Source organism: Heterocephalus glaber, unplaced genomic scaffold (assembly GCF_053883595.1).
Source record: "Heterocephalus glaber isolate CG9 unplaced genomic scaffold, H.glaber_assembly_v1.0 deba00001610, whole genome shotgun sequence".
NCBI lineage: Eukaryota > Metazoa > Chordata > Mammalia > Rodentia > Bathyergidae > Heterocephalus > Heterocephalus glaber.
Window position 1 is genome coordinate 11689907 of NW_028258381.1, and position 18726 is coordinate 11708632.

Genomic DNA, 18726 nt, shown 5'->3' on the forward strand with positions numbered 1-18726 from the left:
GGTTCAGGAGGCCTGATGACAGTCCCTTTGATCTCTATTCCACAGCCGTATGCCATAGCATGCCTGCTGCTGCATGTGGAAGTGTGCTCCCATAGTCCGTCGTGGTAAAGTTAGACAGACTTGTTGTGACTGGAGAAGTGGGAATAGAAGACATCTACCTGACACTGTAACTGGAGGAAAACCCTCAGGCAGATCAATTTTGGAAGGAATATCTATAGATGTCAAGATATGCAAGCTGATTCTTTAATATGCATTCATATTCTCACTGATAATAGGGTGTCTTTGGAGGTGATGAACATGTTCTAAAATTAGACACTGGTGATGATTGTATAATTCTGTGGATATTCTAAAAACATTAAGTCATATACTTTAAATGAGTGGATTTTATGGTATGTCAAATGTATCTCAATAAAGCTATTTAAAAAATCTTTTCATGTCTGTGTGTCCCTTAGGAGTCCTCAATTGTCCCGGTTTAAACATAAAGGGTGTAGAGACTGTCAAATCTACATAGGAACATGAGTAAGAATGTAATCCTTTAATTTAGAAATTCTATAGATGTACATTTTGTCTTTTATTTACCGTCTGACTCAAAGGGACCTGTAAGATCAGTGGGCTTCCCTTTCTTGGGACTCACATGCTACCTCGATGAGAAGCAGGCAGAGTGGATATTCAAGGGATCTCCTGTAGGACAGCTCCCAGCTGAAGGGAGATGAGGAGAGGAGAGCAGGACAAGAGAGGTTCAGGACAGGGCAGGGAGCAGAAGTGAGAGGGAGGCCAGCTGGGGCTCCTCAAAGGGTTCCATCTGCCACTTGCCAAGATCTGAGGTGTGCAGTGTGGGCAGGCACAGCCCCCAGGCTGGCAGGGTCACCACTCCCTGTCCCTGTGGCAGGACACACTTGCCAAGCAGGCCTCTGAGTGGCTGCATAGGCATCTCCTCTCACCGCTCCATTATAGTACTGTAGGGATGGCAGGGAGAGGGGATCGAAGAGAGGGACTGCCACTGTATGCACGTTAAAAGCACCGCATTACTAGAAGCTATTTTTCTTATGGCAGTAAAATATCAACCTCACAAATTGTAAAAACTGTATAAGATCACCTGGTGAGGAAATCTTACCGTACACGCTTCCTCCTCATGGAATGCACCCATGTGGCTCCGCCCATGGTGAGGTTGTGAAGGAGTCACTTTCCCGGGACTCGTCCAACCTGGAAACCAAAAACATATTGCCACAGGTTAAAAACAAATTTCTTCTTCCCTCAGAAATATTTAGTATTAGAGAATTAAACTAGATGTTGGTGATTTTTTGATGGATTATCAAATAATTTTTCCAGATCTTTTTGCAGTGAAAACAGAATAGTGCTAGACATTTGCATGTTAATATAATTATTATAGGGGATAATTATTTGGTATTTTAAATTTATTATTGGAAGAGACCAGTTGGGTACCATGATCTATTTAGGTCTATGGAGACACCCTGGGGATGGTGGCGATAAACAACAGTATGATTACTATGGTTACTATGCAGTTAATAAATCCTGAGACTAGTAATATACAATATTTCATAAGAATAAAATCAGGTTTCCCAAAGTACTTACTGTACCCTAAGTGGAACCTGAAGAGTATATAAACATGAAAAACAGTGTTTCTGATTCAAAGATGCCCCTGAGCAAATGGAAAATTGAGGCATACACACATGTCCAATGTGATGTGGCAATCTCATTAGCTGAGGCCAGACTTCTGTGGGTGTGCAGAAAGAGGATATCTTGTCCAGCCAGATTGTCAGGAGTGAGGAACATCTTCCTGATGGTGACAGCTGATCTAATCTTGAAAACTGAGTAGGACATAAATTTAAAAAGGGGAAGTGGAGTAAAAGTAGTCATTCCAGGCAGGGAACTAGCACGTGTGATAGCAGGTCAGCCCTTTAGATGGTATCACAATGTTAAGAGAAGATAAATTTAGTTATGGCTAGATCACGAAATGGTAGACAAAGACTGGTGGATGATGAAAAAGAGGAGAGCGGGGTGAAGATAGAAAAGCCTTGGATTCAAGCCACAGATGGACTGCCCCTGGAGGGTTATAATGACAACCTCAGAAAGTTACTCTGGTGTACATGTGTCTACACAGGGAAAGATAGTAGTATTAGCTCTAGTAATTTCAATATTATTTCCAATCTTGAGGGGAAAAGAGAGGCTTCTGAGTTTGTGCTCAGCTTTACAGATTTGCTCCATGAATTGTTTCAACTTAGAAAAGTCTGAATTTGAGAGTGAGGTGGACAGTACATACATGTTAAAAGCATGGGAAAATTAATTATAAGAGAAGGTGAGGATGCAGAAGAGGTCAGTAATCACCTGTGGAGGTACGTTTTTACTCAAATGCCAGTGACTGGTGTGAGTTATCCGATCCTTCTGAGCCTCATTTTCCTTACTTTTAAATCATTGTTCTCAGAGTTGAAGGTCATAACTGAAGACTACAAAGGAATGTGGAGCATTTCTGACTTACATTTCAGTGTTCACCATGTTTATTCATTACCAATTCATAGCTCTAACATTATGATTTGTAGTATTAATGGCATAATATCCTTCTCATAAAGAAGATAATATCTCAGTCAGTATCTGACTCACAAACTCATGATGGAATCTGCACACAGGACTGGCAAAAGGAGGATAGGGAATGAGTGGATGCTGGATAGTGTATAAGTGCCAAAGGGCCAGTCAGAGAGCTCAGCATGTCAGAGCCCTCCATATATCCTCGCTCACACTGAAGCTAGAGACGGCCCACCCAGGCAGGAAGTGGGGAGCCCCTATGAGCAGAGTTCGTTCCCTGGCTGCAGTGAACAAGGAGATAGATACCTTAGACACAAGGATCTGGATTCTGTGCCAATCTGAATGGCTTTGAAGGTGCATTTTCCCCCAGAACCTTAAAGCAAGAGCCAAGATCACACTTTGTTAATGTTAGATCAGAAATAGAAGACACAGGTCCACAGACATCTGACTTCCTCCCGCAAACTGTGAAGTAATTAAATTTTTGAGCTGTTAAGTTTGTGGCAATTTGTTGTAGTAGCAAGAAAAACTAATACAGATGCAGAAGTGAGAGGCAAACAGACAAAGCTAGAACTGAATCCCATGTCATTTTGGTTTTGAAAACCAGATGGATAATTTCTTTTTTAAAAAAATGCATTAAGTTTACTGGTACAGTTCAGGTGTACATTACAATCACATTCATAGTTGGGAATTTGTAAAATAGCAAGAAATGGAAGGGGAAGAAGGGAGGGGGTGGGGGAAAAGAAAGAAGGGAAGGAAAAAATGTGAGAAAAGAAAGAAAAAACAGAAGCGAAAGTTTTGTAATTGTGTGGCTGCGCTCTGCACCGCTGCGGGGTGAGGCCGAGTTCAGGCCCTGCCTCTTGGCCCTGCCTGCATGGGACACGGGAGCTACAGCGTCAGGGAGAGGACATCCGCGCCTTTTCTGCAAACCTCACACACAGGTAGGCCTCGGGAGCTCGAGGGCCGCGCCCCAGAACCAATGACCTGTTCACGACCGGCCCACGCCGACCACGCCGTCTACCAGGCCCAGGTCCGTGGTGGAGGCAGATACAGCAGTCGGAGAACCTCTGGTAGAGGCAAATACGAACGCCTTATTCCTACAGAATAAGACTTAGTGCAGAAAATCTTTCCAGTCCTTGCAGTTGGTGAGGCTTAAAGGATTTCACAGAACAAGCAGGTGAAGTCGCTCATGCGGATCCTCATAAAGAAAGCACAGATGGATTTCGCTCCTACTCTGACACGCAGCACGCTTTGGATCAACTGGATGGTAGGGAAACGAATGGCAGAAATATTAGGGTTACTGATGATACCCCGAGCAGGCCACAGGCGGGCTCACTCGGGGAGCGCATCTAGGTCACGCCCTCAACAAGGTCACGGAGTAGGAGTTGCAGGAGCCGACGCAGCAGATCTCGAAGTGTCTCAAAAAGTCACTCCCACCCCAGGTCTCTGAGCAAAGGTTGATCACGTTCTCGATCCAAAGGGAGGAAATCTGGATCAAAGAGCGCATCTAAGCCCAAGTCCGACCGGGGCTGCCATTCACTCTCCTGAAGCAGATCTAAGGATGAGTCTGAGAAATCCCGAAGTAGGTCTCAGTCTTGATCTCAGTCCCCCAAAGAAAACGGAAAAGGTGATATAAAGTCAAAATCCAGACCAAGAAGCCAGTCTCATCCCACTCAACGCCCTCAAAGGCTCGGCCTATGTCCCTTCCACCACAAAGAACTTCGGATGCCGTTCTGGATCTCGGTCAAGGTCAAGGCCTGGACCAAGTTCCAGAGATTAATCCAGAACTCTGTTCTGTGCACGCAATTGTGGAACATGTTCCCACTTGCTTAGGCAGTTACTCTTTCTTCTAAGATCTCCTGAGAACAGGGGCACACGGAAATGTGACTTGTGGCCAAATTTGATGAAAAAGATGAGGTTCTAAAATGGTGGCACGAAGTTGAAGACCCTCTCCCTTCTTTGTAGAATTAAGATAACTTTGATTTTATAGCTTTTGAGCTAAAATAACTTTGGTAAAGATTAAGCTCATTTAGACTTTTTTTTTAAGTATTTCAGCAGGATCTGCCGCAGAGTTTTTTTGTTTTGTTTGCTTATTTTTAAATTAACCGTTTCAAGCTTTGGATACTAAGGCTTTAGAGGGAAAGCCCAATTATCAATTATGTTAGCTTTTTATAAAGCTTGAGTTATGTAAGATTTAAATAAAAGTTTGCTACCAAGATGATTGCCTTATTGAATAGGTCACTATTAAATTCTTTAAATGTTGATATCTGGTATTTGTGGAAACAGTGTAAATTCTACTTAAGTGTAAAACAAGGCAAGCCTCTGACCAGCAATAAATTATTCAGTTTGGATAACATTTTTTTTTTTGTAAATTGGGGGTGCAGGGGTGGAAGGGAAGGAAGGGGAATGGTGAAAAAATGAGAACCAAGGTGTATCATATGGACAATTTCTATTCATGACATATTAGGGAAAGGGAAATCCTTTACAAATCTATCATGCAAAAACCGCAAGGTAAGACTCTGTGGTATCCATCTTATTTGTAGCCATTCAATTAATTGTTTTGGAGAAGGAAGAAAGAAGAAAAAACTCTTAATTTTTAGTCAGAGGAGGAGAAAGGAAACAGGATGAGGAATTACAGCCATGTCATCAGAATCACATTAGTATGATGTCCTTGCCTCCACCCAGTTTCAGTGTCTGCTACCTTGAAACAATCCAGAACTCAGTGGCTTAGAACAACTTCTTATTTATCTTTCAGGTGCTGTGCCATACAATCAGGAAAAGACCTTTAACTTCCAAGTTCAAGCAGGGGAAAAACAGGGTTGGTTCACATGTGCAGCACTCACACTTTAGCAAAGGGGATCCCATGTTCTAGCCATTGCTTCTATTGAAACAAGCATGGAGCCCTAATGGATCAGCCCAAGAGAAAAAAGAGATGGAAGTTTGGCCTACATGCTGACATAGATCTTTCCTCTCTAGAGTGCACAATGAGCAAGTGAGAAATCTCAGCTCTCTGCTCTCACCTTGGAAGAGAAACAATTGATTCATTGGTATGTCAGGTGCCTCATCTTCTTTGGAGTTGAACAAAGAAATAGCACCTATCTTACCAGTCCTGGGCTCTGTTTCTCTGTCACACTATAGTTTCATGGGTGAAAATGGGATGGCATTTTGGACTGGTAGAAACCATAGCTCACTCCCTGTTCAACATAGAGAATGCAGAATAAATTCACATCACTCATCTATACTTGAAGATGGAAAGAACTGGTAGAATCTCTGGCCAGGGTGACAAGGAGAAGTCTTCTTATTTATGAGGCCAGTTCAAGAAGAGTAGAAGATGTGCCTGTTTTGTCTACTGCACAAACATCTACAAAGAGAGTGAGAGAAAATGAAGACTCAGGCAAAAAATGCTCCACAAAAGGGAAGAAGATGGGGGCCGGGGATTTAGCTCAGTGGTTCTGCTGCTTACCTGGTAAGTGCAAGGTCCCGAGTTTGATCCCTAGTACAAAAAAATTTTTTTTTTAATTTCTTAAAAAAAGGGAAGAAGATAAATTCACAGAAAATTTTCCTAAAAGATGGAGCCATAATTTTCCAGACAGATAATCCAAAATAATGGCCATGAAGAGACTCAATGAGGCCAAGAGCATCAAAACTGAAGGGAGAGAGAGAGGCAGTGATACAAGAATAGTAGGAGATCTCACTACCCAATTTTCAACAATGAAAAAGGAATTCAGATGGACGATCAACAAGGAAACAGAGCACACAAATAACATATAGACCAAATGGATCTAACAAACATATATAGAACATTCTATCCAACAGCAGCATAATATAAATTCTTATCAAGAACTCATAGATTATTCTCCAGGATATATCACATTTTAAGTCACAAAACGAGTCTTAACAATTTTAAAACCCAAATTATGCCAAGAATCTTCTGTGATCACAATGGAATGTAGCTGGAAATCAATTGTACAAGGAAAGATGGAAAAATTCACAAATATGTAGAAATTACTATTAAAGAAGTTTTCATTGTGTCAAAGAAAAAAAAAGAAATTAACTTCATACAAAAGGAAGTGAAAACACAAGGTACCAAAATTTACAGGGTGTAGCAAAAGCAGAACCAAGAGGAAAGTTCATAGCAGTTAATATCTACATTGACATAGAAGACTCCAAATAAACTGAAAGTTACATGTCAAGGAGCTACAAAAGAAGAAAATAATCCGAAAGTTAGAATAAGAAAGGAAATAACAAAGATTAGAGCATACGTAAACATAAACAGAACATGGAAACATAACAGAGGTAAATCAATAAAGACAAGGGTTGGTTCTTGGAAAACATCATCAAAATTGATGAGTATTTGGACAGACTGATAAAAAAATAAATCAAATAAGTAAAACCGGGAATGAAAGAGAAGTCATTGCAACTAAGTTTACAGAAACAAAAAAGGATTAAAAAGAGCTAATAACTGGGCACCACCAAATTGAGTACACTACATGAAATAGACAAATTACTAGAAACACAATCTACCAAAACTGAATCATAAAGAAATAAAGAACTGACCTAGAGCTATGTAAGGAGATTGAATCAATAATAAACAAAGAAAACAGAACAAAAAACCCTCATAACAAATAAAAGTCCATGAGCAGACAGTTTCACTGGAGAGTTCTATCCAACATGTAAAGAATTCACACCAATTTTTCTCATACTTTTTCAAAGAAAATTGAAGAGCCTACTTCAAAGTCAATCTGTGAGGCCAACATTGCCCTAATAACAAAACCAGACAAAGACCACATAAAATTTCAAACATCCCTGATGAATAGTGATTCAAAAATCCTAAACAAAACACTAGGAAGTCCTTTCCTTCTCAGATGGAATCTTTTCTTACTCCCTGCCTGTCAAACACAATTTCACATAGGAAACTGTCCCCCTGGTTTCCTTTGGAGATAGGTCTCACTGCTTGGGCCCAGGCTCATGGCTCTCAGAGAAGGTTTGGCTGATGTCAGTAAAGAATCATCCATCTCCTCTTTCTTCCTGTTGGCTGGAAAGATGGCCTCTTGCAAGGAAGGTGCAGGCTCTACTACTGCCTCTTTGGGTTCTACCTCCGGTGCGGTGGGGAAAGGCCAAGGCAAAGGTGGCTCTGGAGATTCGGCCATGAAGCAAGTGCAGATAGATGGCTTGGTAGTATTAAAGATAATCAAACACTATCAAGAAAAAGGACAAGGAACTGAGGTGGTTCAAGGAGTGGTTTTGGGCTTGGTTGTAAAAGATCGACTTGAAATTACCAATTGGTTCCCTTTCCCCCAGCACACAGAGGATGATGCTGAGTTTGATGAAGTCTGGTTTCAGATGGAAATGATGTGGAGCCTTTGCCACATAAACATCGACCATCTCCACATGGGCTGGTAGCTGTCCACGTATTATGGCTCCTTCATTACCAGGCACTGTTGGATTCTCAGCTCAGTTACCAACACGCCATTGAAGAATCTGTAGTTCTCATTTATGATCCCATAAAAACTGGGCAAGGGTCTCTCTCGCTAAAGGCATACAGAATGACTCCTAAAATGATTTAAGTTTGTAAAGAGAAGGATTTTTCCCTGAAGCATTGAAAAAGGTAAATATCATCTTTGAGCATATGTTTGAAGAAGTGCCGATTGTAATTAAAAATTTACGTCTGATCAGTGTCCTAATGTGGGAGCTGGAGAAGAAGTCAGCTGTAGCAGATAAGCATGATTTGCTCAGCCTTGCTAGCAGCAATCGTTTGGGAAAGAACCTGCAGTTGCTGATGGACAGAGTGGATGAAATGAGCCATAACATAGTCAAATACAACATGTACATGAGGAATACTAGCAAACAGAAGCAGCAGAAACACCAGTACCAGCAGCGTCACCAGCAGGAAAATATGCATCCCAGAGTCCAGAAGAATCCCGCTCCCCTAGGAAGATCTGTCCAAACTCTTCAAGCCAGACCAGGCCCCTGCGAGGATGGATTCGCTGCTCATTGCAGGCCAGATTAACACATACTTCCAGAACATCAGAGTTCACCACCCAAAACTTGGGCAAGCTCTTCATAGCTCAGGCTCTTCAAGAGTACAATAGCTAAGACAGGATGTTTCCAGAGGAGGAGTAGCGTGGCCTGTGGAGGCCACACCAGGGCAGCTCCCAGAAGGTATACATTTGTGTATTGAAAACACAGGATCTTTAATGTCATTGCTATTTTTGGCTGTAACATCTTTCTAGCCAATAATAAAATAAAACAAAATCATGAAAAAAAATCATTCATCCCTCATCCAGGACTGTGACACTATTTTTGCAGGGATTGCTTCTCTTCAACCCTTGTTCTTACTGGACATACACAATTACTGTCACCTTCTTTCCAAATTTATTTTAGCCCATGTAATCTCATAACCATCAGAAGGTTTTTTCCAAGGGAGAGATACAGAGAAGGAAGCTTGCTACAGTTATCAAAGTGATACGTAAATCTTCTTGTAGTAAAATAAGCCTATAATAACTTATGTTATACACTTTGTGTTGATTACTTAACCCAACAAATCATCTTTTCTTTTTAAGCTAAATTTGGTTTTACAAGTAGGCTTATACATCTTATCATTCTTGCTATGGCTTGCTTAAAATGTTGAATGTAATATAAAAGTAATACCTTATCATTTTATGCTAATTTTACTGCAAAAATTCTAATTGTGATAGCCATGCTCTTCTCCCTCACTGGAGTATTTAAGACATAAAATCCAAGTTGCTTTATTTACCTCCAAGTCTTGCTCTGATGGAAACATCTGGTACTTTCCTGGAGTTCCATCTCCTGTCCTGTTGGAGTTCTTGTGTCAGTATCATCTGCCTTTTGATTTTTGATCAAAATCCTGTGTCAGGTCTAGGAACTCTGTGTTGAGGTTTCACGTCACTGAAATCCACCAGGTTTGGTATGGCTCTGCCAGTGCCGGGTTTCAAGTCAGCATCACCACCAGGACTCACAAACCTTGCACAGGGGTCTTCTAAGGGGACATCATCCCGAAGTGGAAATAATACATAATTCGGGCCAAATGATGGTGGATAAGGGTAATGCAAATGATAGTCTGGCAGTACTGAACGGGGGTAAGGGTGAAATTTAAGAAAAGTAGGGTTGCTTTTCTTTTCAAATCTGCCATAGTTATGTCTGTCCTCAAACCCTTTCACAAAAGGCATGTTCATTTTTCTTAAGAGTTCACAGTAGTGTGGGTAATCTATATTCTCAACAGTCTTTTTCCCTGAAAAGATAAACTTCTCAGGGATACTTATCTTTCCAGACTTGTACTGGACTTCCATATCCACAGCCTTTTGTAATTTTTGAAGTTGGTAAATTACATTGTTCAGATGAACCTTTTCTCTTTATAAAAACTCTTGTATATCTAATAATTGAAGACAACAGCTAAAGTAACATGAAATTATTGATTTGGCTTTCTAAATATTGGTAGAGTAGTATTTTTTAAGGTAAAAGGTGTTTTTTCTCCACCAAAGGAAGGATAGGGCAGTAACAGAATAGAAAAAGAGAAGCAGAATTCTTGTTGCTTGGCAACAGCTAGAACTCTAATGCACAGAACTAAATATGTACCTCATAATGCAATTCTTAGGAAAATCAAAAACTAATCTTGGCAGTAACAACTTCAAGATACTTTTTACCTCCTATACTCAGGAAAACTAGGTTACTTATTTTCATTTTTTTCATAAGTCAATATCTTAAAGGTAAAATGGTACTTAGTTAAGGAGTACTAAGCAGTTGATCTAGTGACAATACATTTTTAAACAATAAATATGTAGTTAGAATGAAGTATGTAGCTGACATAACCTCCTATCTAAACGTTAAGCTTAAATGGACTGCAAAAAAGAAACTTGTATTATACTAAAATTAAGTTGATATACCTAATTTTTTAAGGAAAGCAATTGATAACTTATAGTCAAAGGCAAGGCTCATTTGAGTGTTCTAAATTATTCTTACTTTAACGCTACTATGATGCCCAAAACAAGAGCCATGAGCATTTTAAAATTATTTCAGGAAACTACAAGAAGTTATCAATTACTAGCCCACATTAAAAGATCTCATCTAAATGACTGATATAGCAGCTCACTTTAAACTTATTTTCAAATAGAAAATTTGATCTTGCCTAAAAATAGCTACCAAAAACATTCCATAAATTAGAGTATGGGGATAAAAGCTCACATCATCCTTAATGAAGCAAACATGGAAATCATGCAAAATTCCAGAAGGGCTAGATACATATAAGTCATATAAATCAAGCCAACTATAAGACAGCATGTGCTTAAATGTGGTCAGATAATAATGTCTATATCCCACCTAAAACCATTAAAATTTAGAAATGTACTAACACCAGGGGAGGGTGTGATAGATGGTGGCTGCCTGTTTGAAGTCCCTGATGAGATAGTTTATCCAAAGCATACAGAATATATCCAGTGAGTTTCTAAGTTCATTCATTTCATACAGAAGGTGACAACAGATTGTATTATATTTAGTTGCTCAAATCTCCATGTTTAATTTTCACCCACTGTATATGATTTACATCTATCATAGCTACTGCCTTAAGGAAACCCTTCCGGAAGCAGAAAAGGAGAAGGGCATTACTCCTTTTTTAAAATTTTTCCTCCAATTTCTCTGTAAGATATTCTCCCTATAAATGGTGTCTTTGGCTCATAGGCGCTTTTCTATGTTTTTTTTTCTTCTTCTTTCTGAATTTGGGTGATGAAAGATGACTTCCCAGGATGATTTTTGCATGAAATCAATTTCCTCTATGGTCCTTCATGCTTCCATTGAGCTTCTCCTCGGAACTAAAGGCATTGCCTTTAAATTGCCACAAGGTGTGCACTGCAGTTGTCTTCCAGGAAGCACCACACATTAGGAACATGCTAGTTACTGATGTTACAAGGTTCAGGCAAACTCTGAGGGCTGTCTGTGTACTAATTCATAAATTCTATTTGCTGCTTAGACTTTGACTCCCAAAGTCTGAGAGTATATAACCAGTTTCTATATAAAGGGTCTTCCAGACTGGGCCTGGTGACACATAATCTCAACACTGGGAGACTGAGGAATGAAGACAACAAGTTCAAACCCAGCCCTGACAACTTAAGTGATTTAGCAAGAACCTAACAACAACAACAACGGAGTGGAGGGCTAAGTATGTAACTCTAGGTGTAATTTCCAGTAAAAAGAAAAAGGCTTCCTTCAGTCCACAGATGTCACCCAAAGGTAAAGGGACAGGCTTTGGGGTTCAGGGTTCCTCTCTAGGCTGCAAATTCTTCAATAAGTCGCTCTTGCTCTGCAGTGTCCCCCCCTCCCCACCCTAGCAACGTGGCTGCTTTAAAGACCCACGGGATGCTCAGCGCCAGATATGACCGTCCCTCCCTCCCTGTCGTCGGGAGTCAGGTCCACGCGCCAGCGATATTGCAGCCTAGTTTCTAGCGGAAATGCCGACGCGTCCGCCGGAAATGGCTGCGCGAGCATCCGGGCCATTCTTCCGGTAGGCCTCCTTCTAACTTCCGGGGGCGGGTGGGCGCGCGTCGCGTAACGACCTTCTTTTCGGAGGGTGGGCAGGCGGCTGCGGCGTGGCATGGAGGCCTCGGCCGCCGGCCGGGCGTGGCGTGGCTGGCGGCGGGCTCGGGGCGGGGGCTCCCGGCTCTCCCGGGCCACCATCTTCCTGTTCTCCGCCTTCCTGGTGCGGGCGCCCGCCTCAGGTGAGGGGCGCCGTCGCCCGGCAGCCGCGGCTCCTGCTGAGAACAACTGGTTCCTGCGAGGCAAAGCTGCGTCCTCCAACACCCAGCGAGCAGGGCGGGAAAGCTAACGATGTACAGATAGAACAGACCACTCAGACAGCCCCAGATGGAGTGTGAAATTCAGCTGCTTAATAAATTTTCTAATTGAATCCTTGGGCCGTTGGCCGGGTCTGTGTTTCAGTGGATTCTAAGGATGTATTGAGTATTTCACAATGAGTAGGCTTCCTGCAGCTCTTAAATATCCCCCGTAGTGGAGCTCCATCTATTGGTTTTCGATGTAAACTGCAGGATCCGTTTGGAGTTTTGACGTCTGAAGGACTGAATTATTTATGATACAAAAATCTCTGAAGAAAGAAGGGAAAATTCAGGCCAATTGTTGTTCAACCAAAAAGACGTTTTCTGCCTTATAACTCCTGCAAGAATATAAATGTAGAAGAAATGTGGCAGTAACCATGCTATAGGATGGAGAAAGGAAAGAAAGAATCGGAATGGATGCAGATTAACAAATGTGCCAAAACCCGCGCATCCAGATTCCAAGGATTGCTCTAGGAGAATAGCCAATAGCCTTTAGTTGTCCTGTTAGGGAAAGATGTTTTGGAATTTGGTTCATGGTCTTATACCTAGGTGTGAAAGAGTGTGCTTTTGTTTTGAAAGCTTACCTGGCTTTCTTTTGGTGTATTAACAAGAGTAGACCTCTGAGGTTATAAGAAGTAGGTAAGCAGTCAATAGGTTAATATAGATAGGTAAATATGAATAGTGAAGGCCCGATACTTAAATGGAACTTACAGTTTATACAATATTCCACTCAATTCTTACAATGATTCTATAAGGCTGGAATTATTGTTAGTCTGATTTTGCAAATATGAAACTGCAGCTCTTAGAGTTTAAAGTGATTTCCCTAAAATCAGTTTGTGGCAGAATTTGGATTTAAACTCAAGTTATCTGGCTTCTAATATCATATCCTTTCCTTTGCATTTTACTCTTCTTCTGTTAAGGTTACTTAGGTATAATGCCTTATAGTATTGCATTTTTATATAGCCTCTTTCACTTTTTCTGTTCTTCCTATTATGCCTATCAACATCTGCTCATCCAATGATGAATGAAGAATACCAGAATATATTTCGCAATTACTCTTTAATAGTTGTTAGGCACAGGGTACAGTGCTTGGTGTTAGCTCTCGTAAATTCACAAATATTGATGCTTCCATCAATGGAATTTATAATCTAGTGAGGAAATTATGTTTGTGCATAAATATATTCCAAAGTATAATGAGTGTTATAAGACAGATGCTAGTGGCATACCATGTCAGATGAAAAATATGGATAGACATGAGGTTTGAAGGGGGAGCATTTGTGACTCCAGTCTTGAAAAGCAAGGGACTTGGATTTAAAAGCATCCTATGTTGCTATAGAAAAAGCCTCAGGTGAGCTATAATAGGGAGAAACAGCAGGCAGATTAGATTCATTAGGACACATGAAGGGGAGTACAGTTGGAAACCCAAAATCAGATGTCCGAGAAGATTGGTTCATGGTTTTTCCCTTGAGGAAATTTCAGATATACTATTTTTAACATTTTGGAATATGTAATGAGGCAGACTGTTGGCCATTTTTTTCCCCACAGTTGGATATTTAGTTCGATTGCCGAGAAGTTTTCGCTTGACTCAGGATACAGTGAAAATAGTGGGATCGTCACATTTTCCAGGTACTCATAAGTAGATGTTCAGTAATTTAAAGGAAGTTACTAGCATTCGTTTAACTTTTAATAATCTTGTCCGAAAGACTAATGCCCCTCAGTTAATCTAGTCCCATAAGGTCCTTTTGCTTCTGCAGAAATGAACTAAAATAATTTATATATTTATATTCATTAAGTTCTAATTCTGTATGTTGTAATTGCTTAAGTGTACAAAAATAATTCTTCTTTTTTGGTAACGGGGTTCAAACTCAGGACCTTGCACTTGCAAGGCAGGTGCGGTGCCACTGAGCTAAATCCTCAGCCCCCAAATAATTATTTCTAAAAGTTAGCTATAGTTGCTATCTATAGTGGTTTTGCTTGTTATTATATAATATTAGCTATATCATTAAATGTGGACAGTTTATGCTGAAGCATTTTTCAAATGAGATCTACATATCATAAAGCTTTTGGATTTTCAAGAGTTTATAATAGTCATATGAGTTGCAACTGAAACTTTTTTGCATTTATTGAAATAAATTCATTTGCCACAAATTTCTTCCTTTAAAGTGTACAATTAAATTGTTTTTCTTGTGTTCACAAGTCATCACCACTGTCTAATTTCATATTTTCATCACTCTCAGAAGAAACACTATACTCACTGACCAGTACTTCTGCAGCCCATGGAAACCATTGATCTATTTCCTTTTTGTTTAATTTACTTTTTCTGGACATAAGTGAAACTATATACTGTGTGACCTTTTGAATCTAGGTCCTTTCACTTAGTTTAATGTTTCTGGGCTTCATCCATTCTATAGAATATATAAGAACTTCATTTCTGTGTATTGCTGAATAATCTTCTGTCGTATGTGAATGTATGTTTTCACTTCTCATGGTTATAAAGTAGAATTACTGGGTAATGTGTTAATTCTGTGTTTTACATTTTGAGGAACTGCCAAACCACTTTTCAAAGAGCATAAACTAATTTGCTTTCACATCAGCAATGTTTGGGGGCTCAGATGTCTCTATATCTACATCACCGCTTGTGATTTTCATTTTTTCTTACAGTGTGTGAAGTGGTATCTAATTGGCTTTTGAGGTTTGTTTTTCTAATGACTCGTGATATTGTGACTCTTTGTGTGTATTTTGGATATGTGGGTATTTTCCTTGCAGAAATGCCTATTGAAGTCCTTTGCCTATTTCTCCTTTGGTTTTTTGTTGTTGTTGAGTTGTAGAGTTCTGGATATATTCTGGCTAGTAGACCTTTATCATGTAAACAGTTTTCAAATATTTTCTCCTATTCTGAGGATTGTTCTTTTGGCTTTCTTAATGTGACTTTTGAGATACACATTTTGAACTCTGATAAAGTCTAATTTCTATTTTTTTCTGACGTATCAGTTGCTACATCTAAGAAATTATTCCCTAATAAATGCTCACAAAGTTCTATTCCTTTGTTTCCTGGTAAATGTATTTATTTAGTGTTTGATTCAGGTGTTTTGATCCATTTTGCTAATTTTGTCATGATGCATGATAGAGATCAAACTCATTTTTTAATGTATGGTTATCCAATTTTTCTAGCCCTGTCTATTGAATAGACTGTTTTACATTTTATTGCATTGTCTTGGAATCTTATTAAAACAATTAACCACAGTTGTGTGGGTTTATTATAGGGTTTACATATTATTCTCTTCATCTGTATGTCTATCCTGACTACCATGCTGTCTTGATTGTTCTTGCTTTATAATAAGTTTTGAAATCATTAAACATAAGTACTTCAAATTTGATATTCTGAGTCCTGTTAGTCCCTTGCAATTTCATATTCATTCTATAATCAAACTGTCAGTTTCTGCAAAAATATCTACTGGGATTTTAATAGGCTCTGAATTTTTAGATTAATTTTTGGCACTTTAACAATCTTAATTCTTCCAATCCATGAATGTGAAATGTCTTTCCATTTATTTAAATCTACTTTAATTTCCTTTTGTGATATTTTTTACTTTGCAGTGTACAAGTCTTATGTTTCTTTTATTAAATTTAATTCTAAATATTTTATTATTTTTGATCCTGTTTTAAATGGAAGGATTTTACCCAGTTTTAGGATTATTCATTGCCAGTTTATGGAAATACAATTAATGTTTTCATATTGATGTCAAAACAACCTGCTACTTTCCTTAATTCACTTATTACTTCTATTTTGAGGCGTGGACTCTTTGGGATTCTCAGTATAGAAGATCCTGACCTGTGCAGGTAGAGGTGATTATATTTCTTCTGTCCAATTTTTTTTCTTACTAATTGCTTCAGCTAGAAAATCCAGTTCAGTACTCATGAAAGAATCTTTCTTGTTCCTATTTTAGGGGAAAGGGAAGGTTTACGATTTACCATTAAGTATGTTGTTAACTTTGAGTTTTTATAGATATTAAGGTATGCTGAATCAGTTTTGAGGGAGTTCCTTTCTGTTCCTAGTTTGTTGAATGATTTTATTGTGAAAGGATGTTGGATTTTATCACAAGCTTTTTCTACATCCATAGAGATGATATATTTTCATCTTTTTTTGAGTTATATGATGTATTACATTTCTTTTGTATTTGGACCTAGCCTTACATTCCTGGGATAAATCTCAGTTGACTATGATGTATAGTGCTTTTTGATGGTACTGGATTTGGTTGCTAGTGTTTGGAGAATTTTTATATGTATATTCATGAGAGAAAGTCTATAGCTTTCTTTGGATTTCTTTGATTTTGGTTTTAGTGTAAGTTGGGATATTTTCCCTTTCCTACTTTTTTAGAGTTTGTGAAGGATTACTGTTTATTCTATTTTATTTATTTGGTAACTTCAGTGAATTCATCTGTGCTGGATTTTCCTTGGTGGAAGTTTTACAAACTAATTTAATTACTTATTTTAGATTTATTCATAATTTTCTATTTCATTATGCCTTCTAATGAGAAATAAGCTATCAATGTATGTGATTCGTTGCTGCTCTCCATTGCTTTTGTGTTTCTTTGTTTATAGAGCAAAGTCTATAAACAACCTTTGTTTAAAGATTGACATCTAGGTGTAGATGTCTTTAATCTTATTATTTTAGAGTTCATTGAGCTTCTCGGGTTCTTCATTGAGTTTATGTTTTTCATCCATTTTGAGAAATTTTTCTCATTATTTCTTCAAATATTCTGTGTCCCTCTCTGCTCTTTCTGGGACTGTCCTTATACATGTGCCAGTATATGATGACTGGCCTGGTGTAGTCTGTTCATTTATCTTTAATCTTTTATTTCCTTCTGTTCCTCAGATTAGATAATCTCAAAATGATATACCTTTAAATTTACTGATTTCTTCTACCTGTTCAACTTGGAATTGATTCCGTCTAGCGAATTTTTCATTTCAGTTAGTATATTTTCATACAGATTTTGGGGAGCTCATTTTTATAATTTTTGCACTCCACTGATATTCTGTATTTGAAGAGATGCCCCATAGTCTTAAGTACTTCAGCCATAGTCTTCTTGGGCCAGAGTTAAAATAACTCATTTAATGTGTTTTTCCAGGTAGCCCAACAGTTGATCTTTCTCGGGCTCAGTTTCAAATAGCTGCTCTTTATTTTCATACACATGATTATACTTTCTTCTTTTGCATGTTGTAATTTTAATTTGAAAACCTGACATTTTAAGTAATATAGTGTACCAACTCTGTAAACGTAAGTCTTCATTCTCAGAATGTGACGCTGAGTTTATTAGTGACTTTTCTGAACTAATTTTGTAAATTATGCAATCTTTATCATCGGTAGCCACTGAAGTCACTGTGCAGCTTTCTTAGACTAATGATTGCACAGAAATTTCACTAAGCACCAGGCTCCAGTTAGTTCATTAGTCTTTGCTGAGCATCTCTGTGTGCATACTGTGGCATGCCTTTAATTTTAGCCAGGCAGTGGATGACCCTACCTTACCCTTCACTTTATGCTCTGCAGAACCCCAGTTTCAGTCAGAACTGAGGACTTTAGGCCACCTGGTGTTTCCTGAGCATGGACACTATCCTGGCCGTGCATGTAGGTGGCTGCCTATTTTCCAAGGAATGTGTCAGAACTTTTCAAAATTCCTGTGGATATGTCATGCTTTAGCATTTTCTCTTAGGGCTTTTGGTTAACTTACTGTTTACCCTACCTATTACCCACTGTGTCAGAACCTCACAAAATCTGAGTAAAAACAACCTTGCAAGTGGGATTCAAAAACGTGCTGTTGGGTATGGTGGAGCACGCCTGTAATGCAAGCAGTCCAGAGGCGGAAGCAGGAGGATGCCCATGATTTTGAACTAGATCGTGTGTTCAAGACCAGCCTGGCCTGAACTACACAGTGAGACCTTGACTCAAAAAAACAACAACAGCATCAAACAAAACAAAACAAAAAACACCCCCCAAAAACCTGCGGGACAGGTCTTATAAATTCAGTTCTGTGGGAAGGAGGTTTTGAAGTCACTGCCACCCCAACTGCACCTCTCATGGCCGCCACACTGCTGGTTCCCACTCTAACGTCAGAAGGTAGTTTTCAGGGCTATTGCAAAGCTGGGGGACAGAGCGAGGGCCGCTGATGGGAACTGTGCAAGTTAAATCCTGAAAGGTCATGGTTCTTACCAAGTATATTAGTGTCTTATGGCTGCTGTGAGAAAGCAGCACAGGGCTGGGGATTTAGCTCAGTGGTTTTGCTGCCTGCTGCACAAGCGCAAGGTCCCGAGTTCAATCCCCGGTACCAAAAAAAAAAAAAAAAAAAGA

The 18726-nt window shown here is 39.3% G+C and overlaps 2 protein-coding genes and 2 pseudogenes across 6 annotated transcripts in view; 3 read left to right on the top strand and 1 right to left on the bottom strand.

The window, feature by feature from the left end:
• Positions 1 to 9896, bottom strand: part of Spmip7 (sperm microtubule inner protein 7) — a 42465-nt gene extending 32569 nt beyond the window's left edge. The window contains 2 exon segments of the mRNA XM_087196523.1: positions 1120 to 1203; positions 9296 to 9896. Of these exon segments, the coding sequence (XP_087052649.1) occupies positions 1120 to 1203; positions 9296 to 9848 (637 nt within the window). The 5' untranslated portion in view covers positions 9849 to 9896.
• On the top strand, positions 3413 to 4318 carry LOC147822601 (uncharacterized; annotated as a pseudogene).
• Positions 7582 to 8634, top strand: LOC101700711 (eukaryotic translation initiation factor 3 subunit H pseudogene; annotated as a pseudogene).
• Positions 9897 to 12092: 2196 nt separating the features above from the next.
• The window catches only part of Zpbp (zona pellucida binding protein), a 50736-nt gene continuing 44102 nt past the window's right edge, over positions 12093 to 18726 (top strand). For 2 of the 5 annotated variants that reach the window (XM_087196077.1, XM_087196078.1), the window contains exons 1-2: positions 12093 to 12266; positions 13926 to 14006. In XM_087196077.1, coding sequence (XP_087052203.1) covers positions 12143 to 12266; positions 13926 to 14006 — 205 coding nt within the window. In that variant the 5' untranslated portion in view covers positions 12093 to 12142. The remainder of the gene's footprint in view (positions 12267 to 13925; positions 14007 to 18726) is intronic. The other 3 variants (XM_087196080.1, XM_087196079.1, XM_004839863.4) reach the window with 3 other exon arrangements.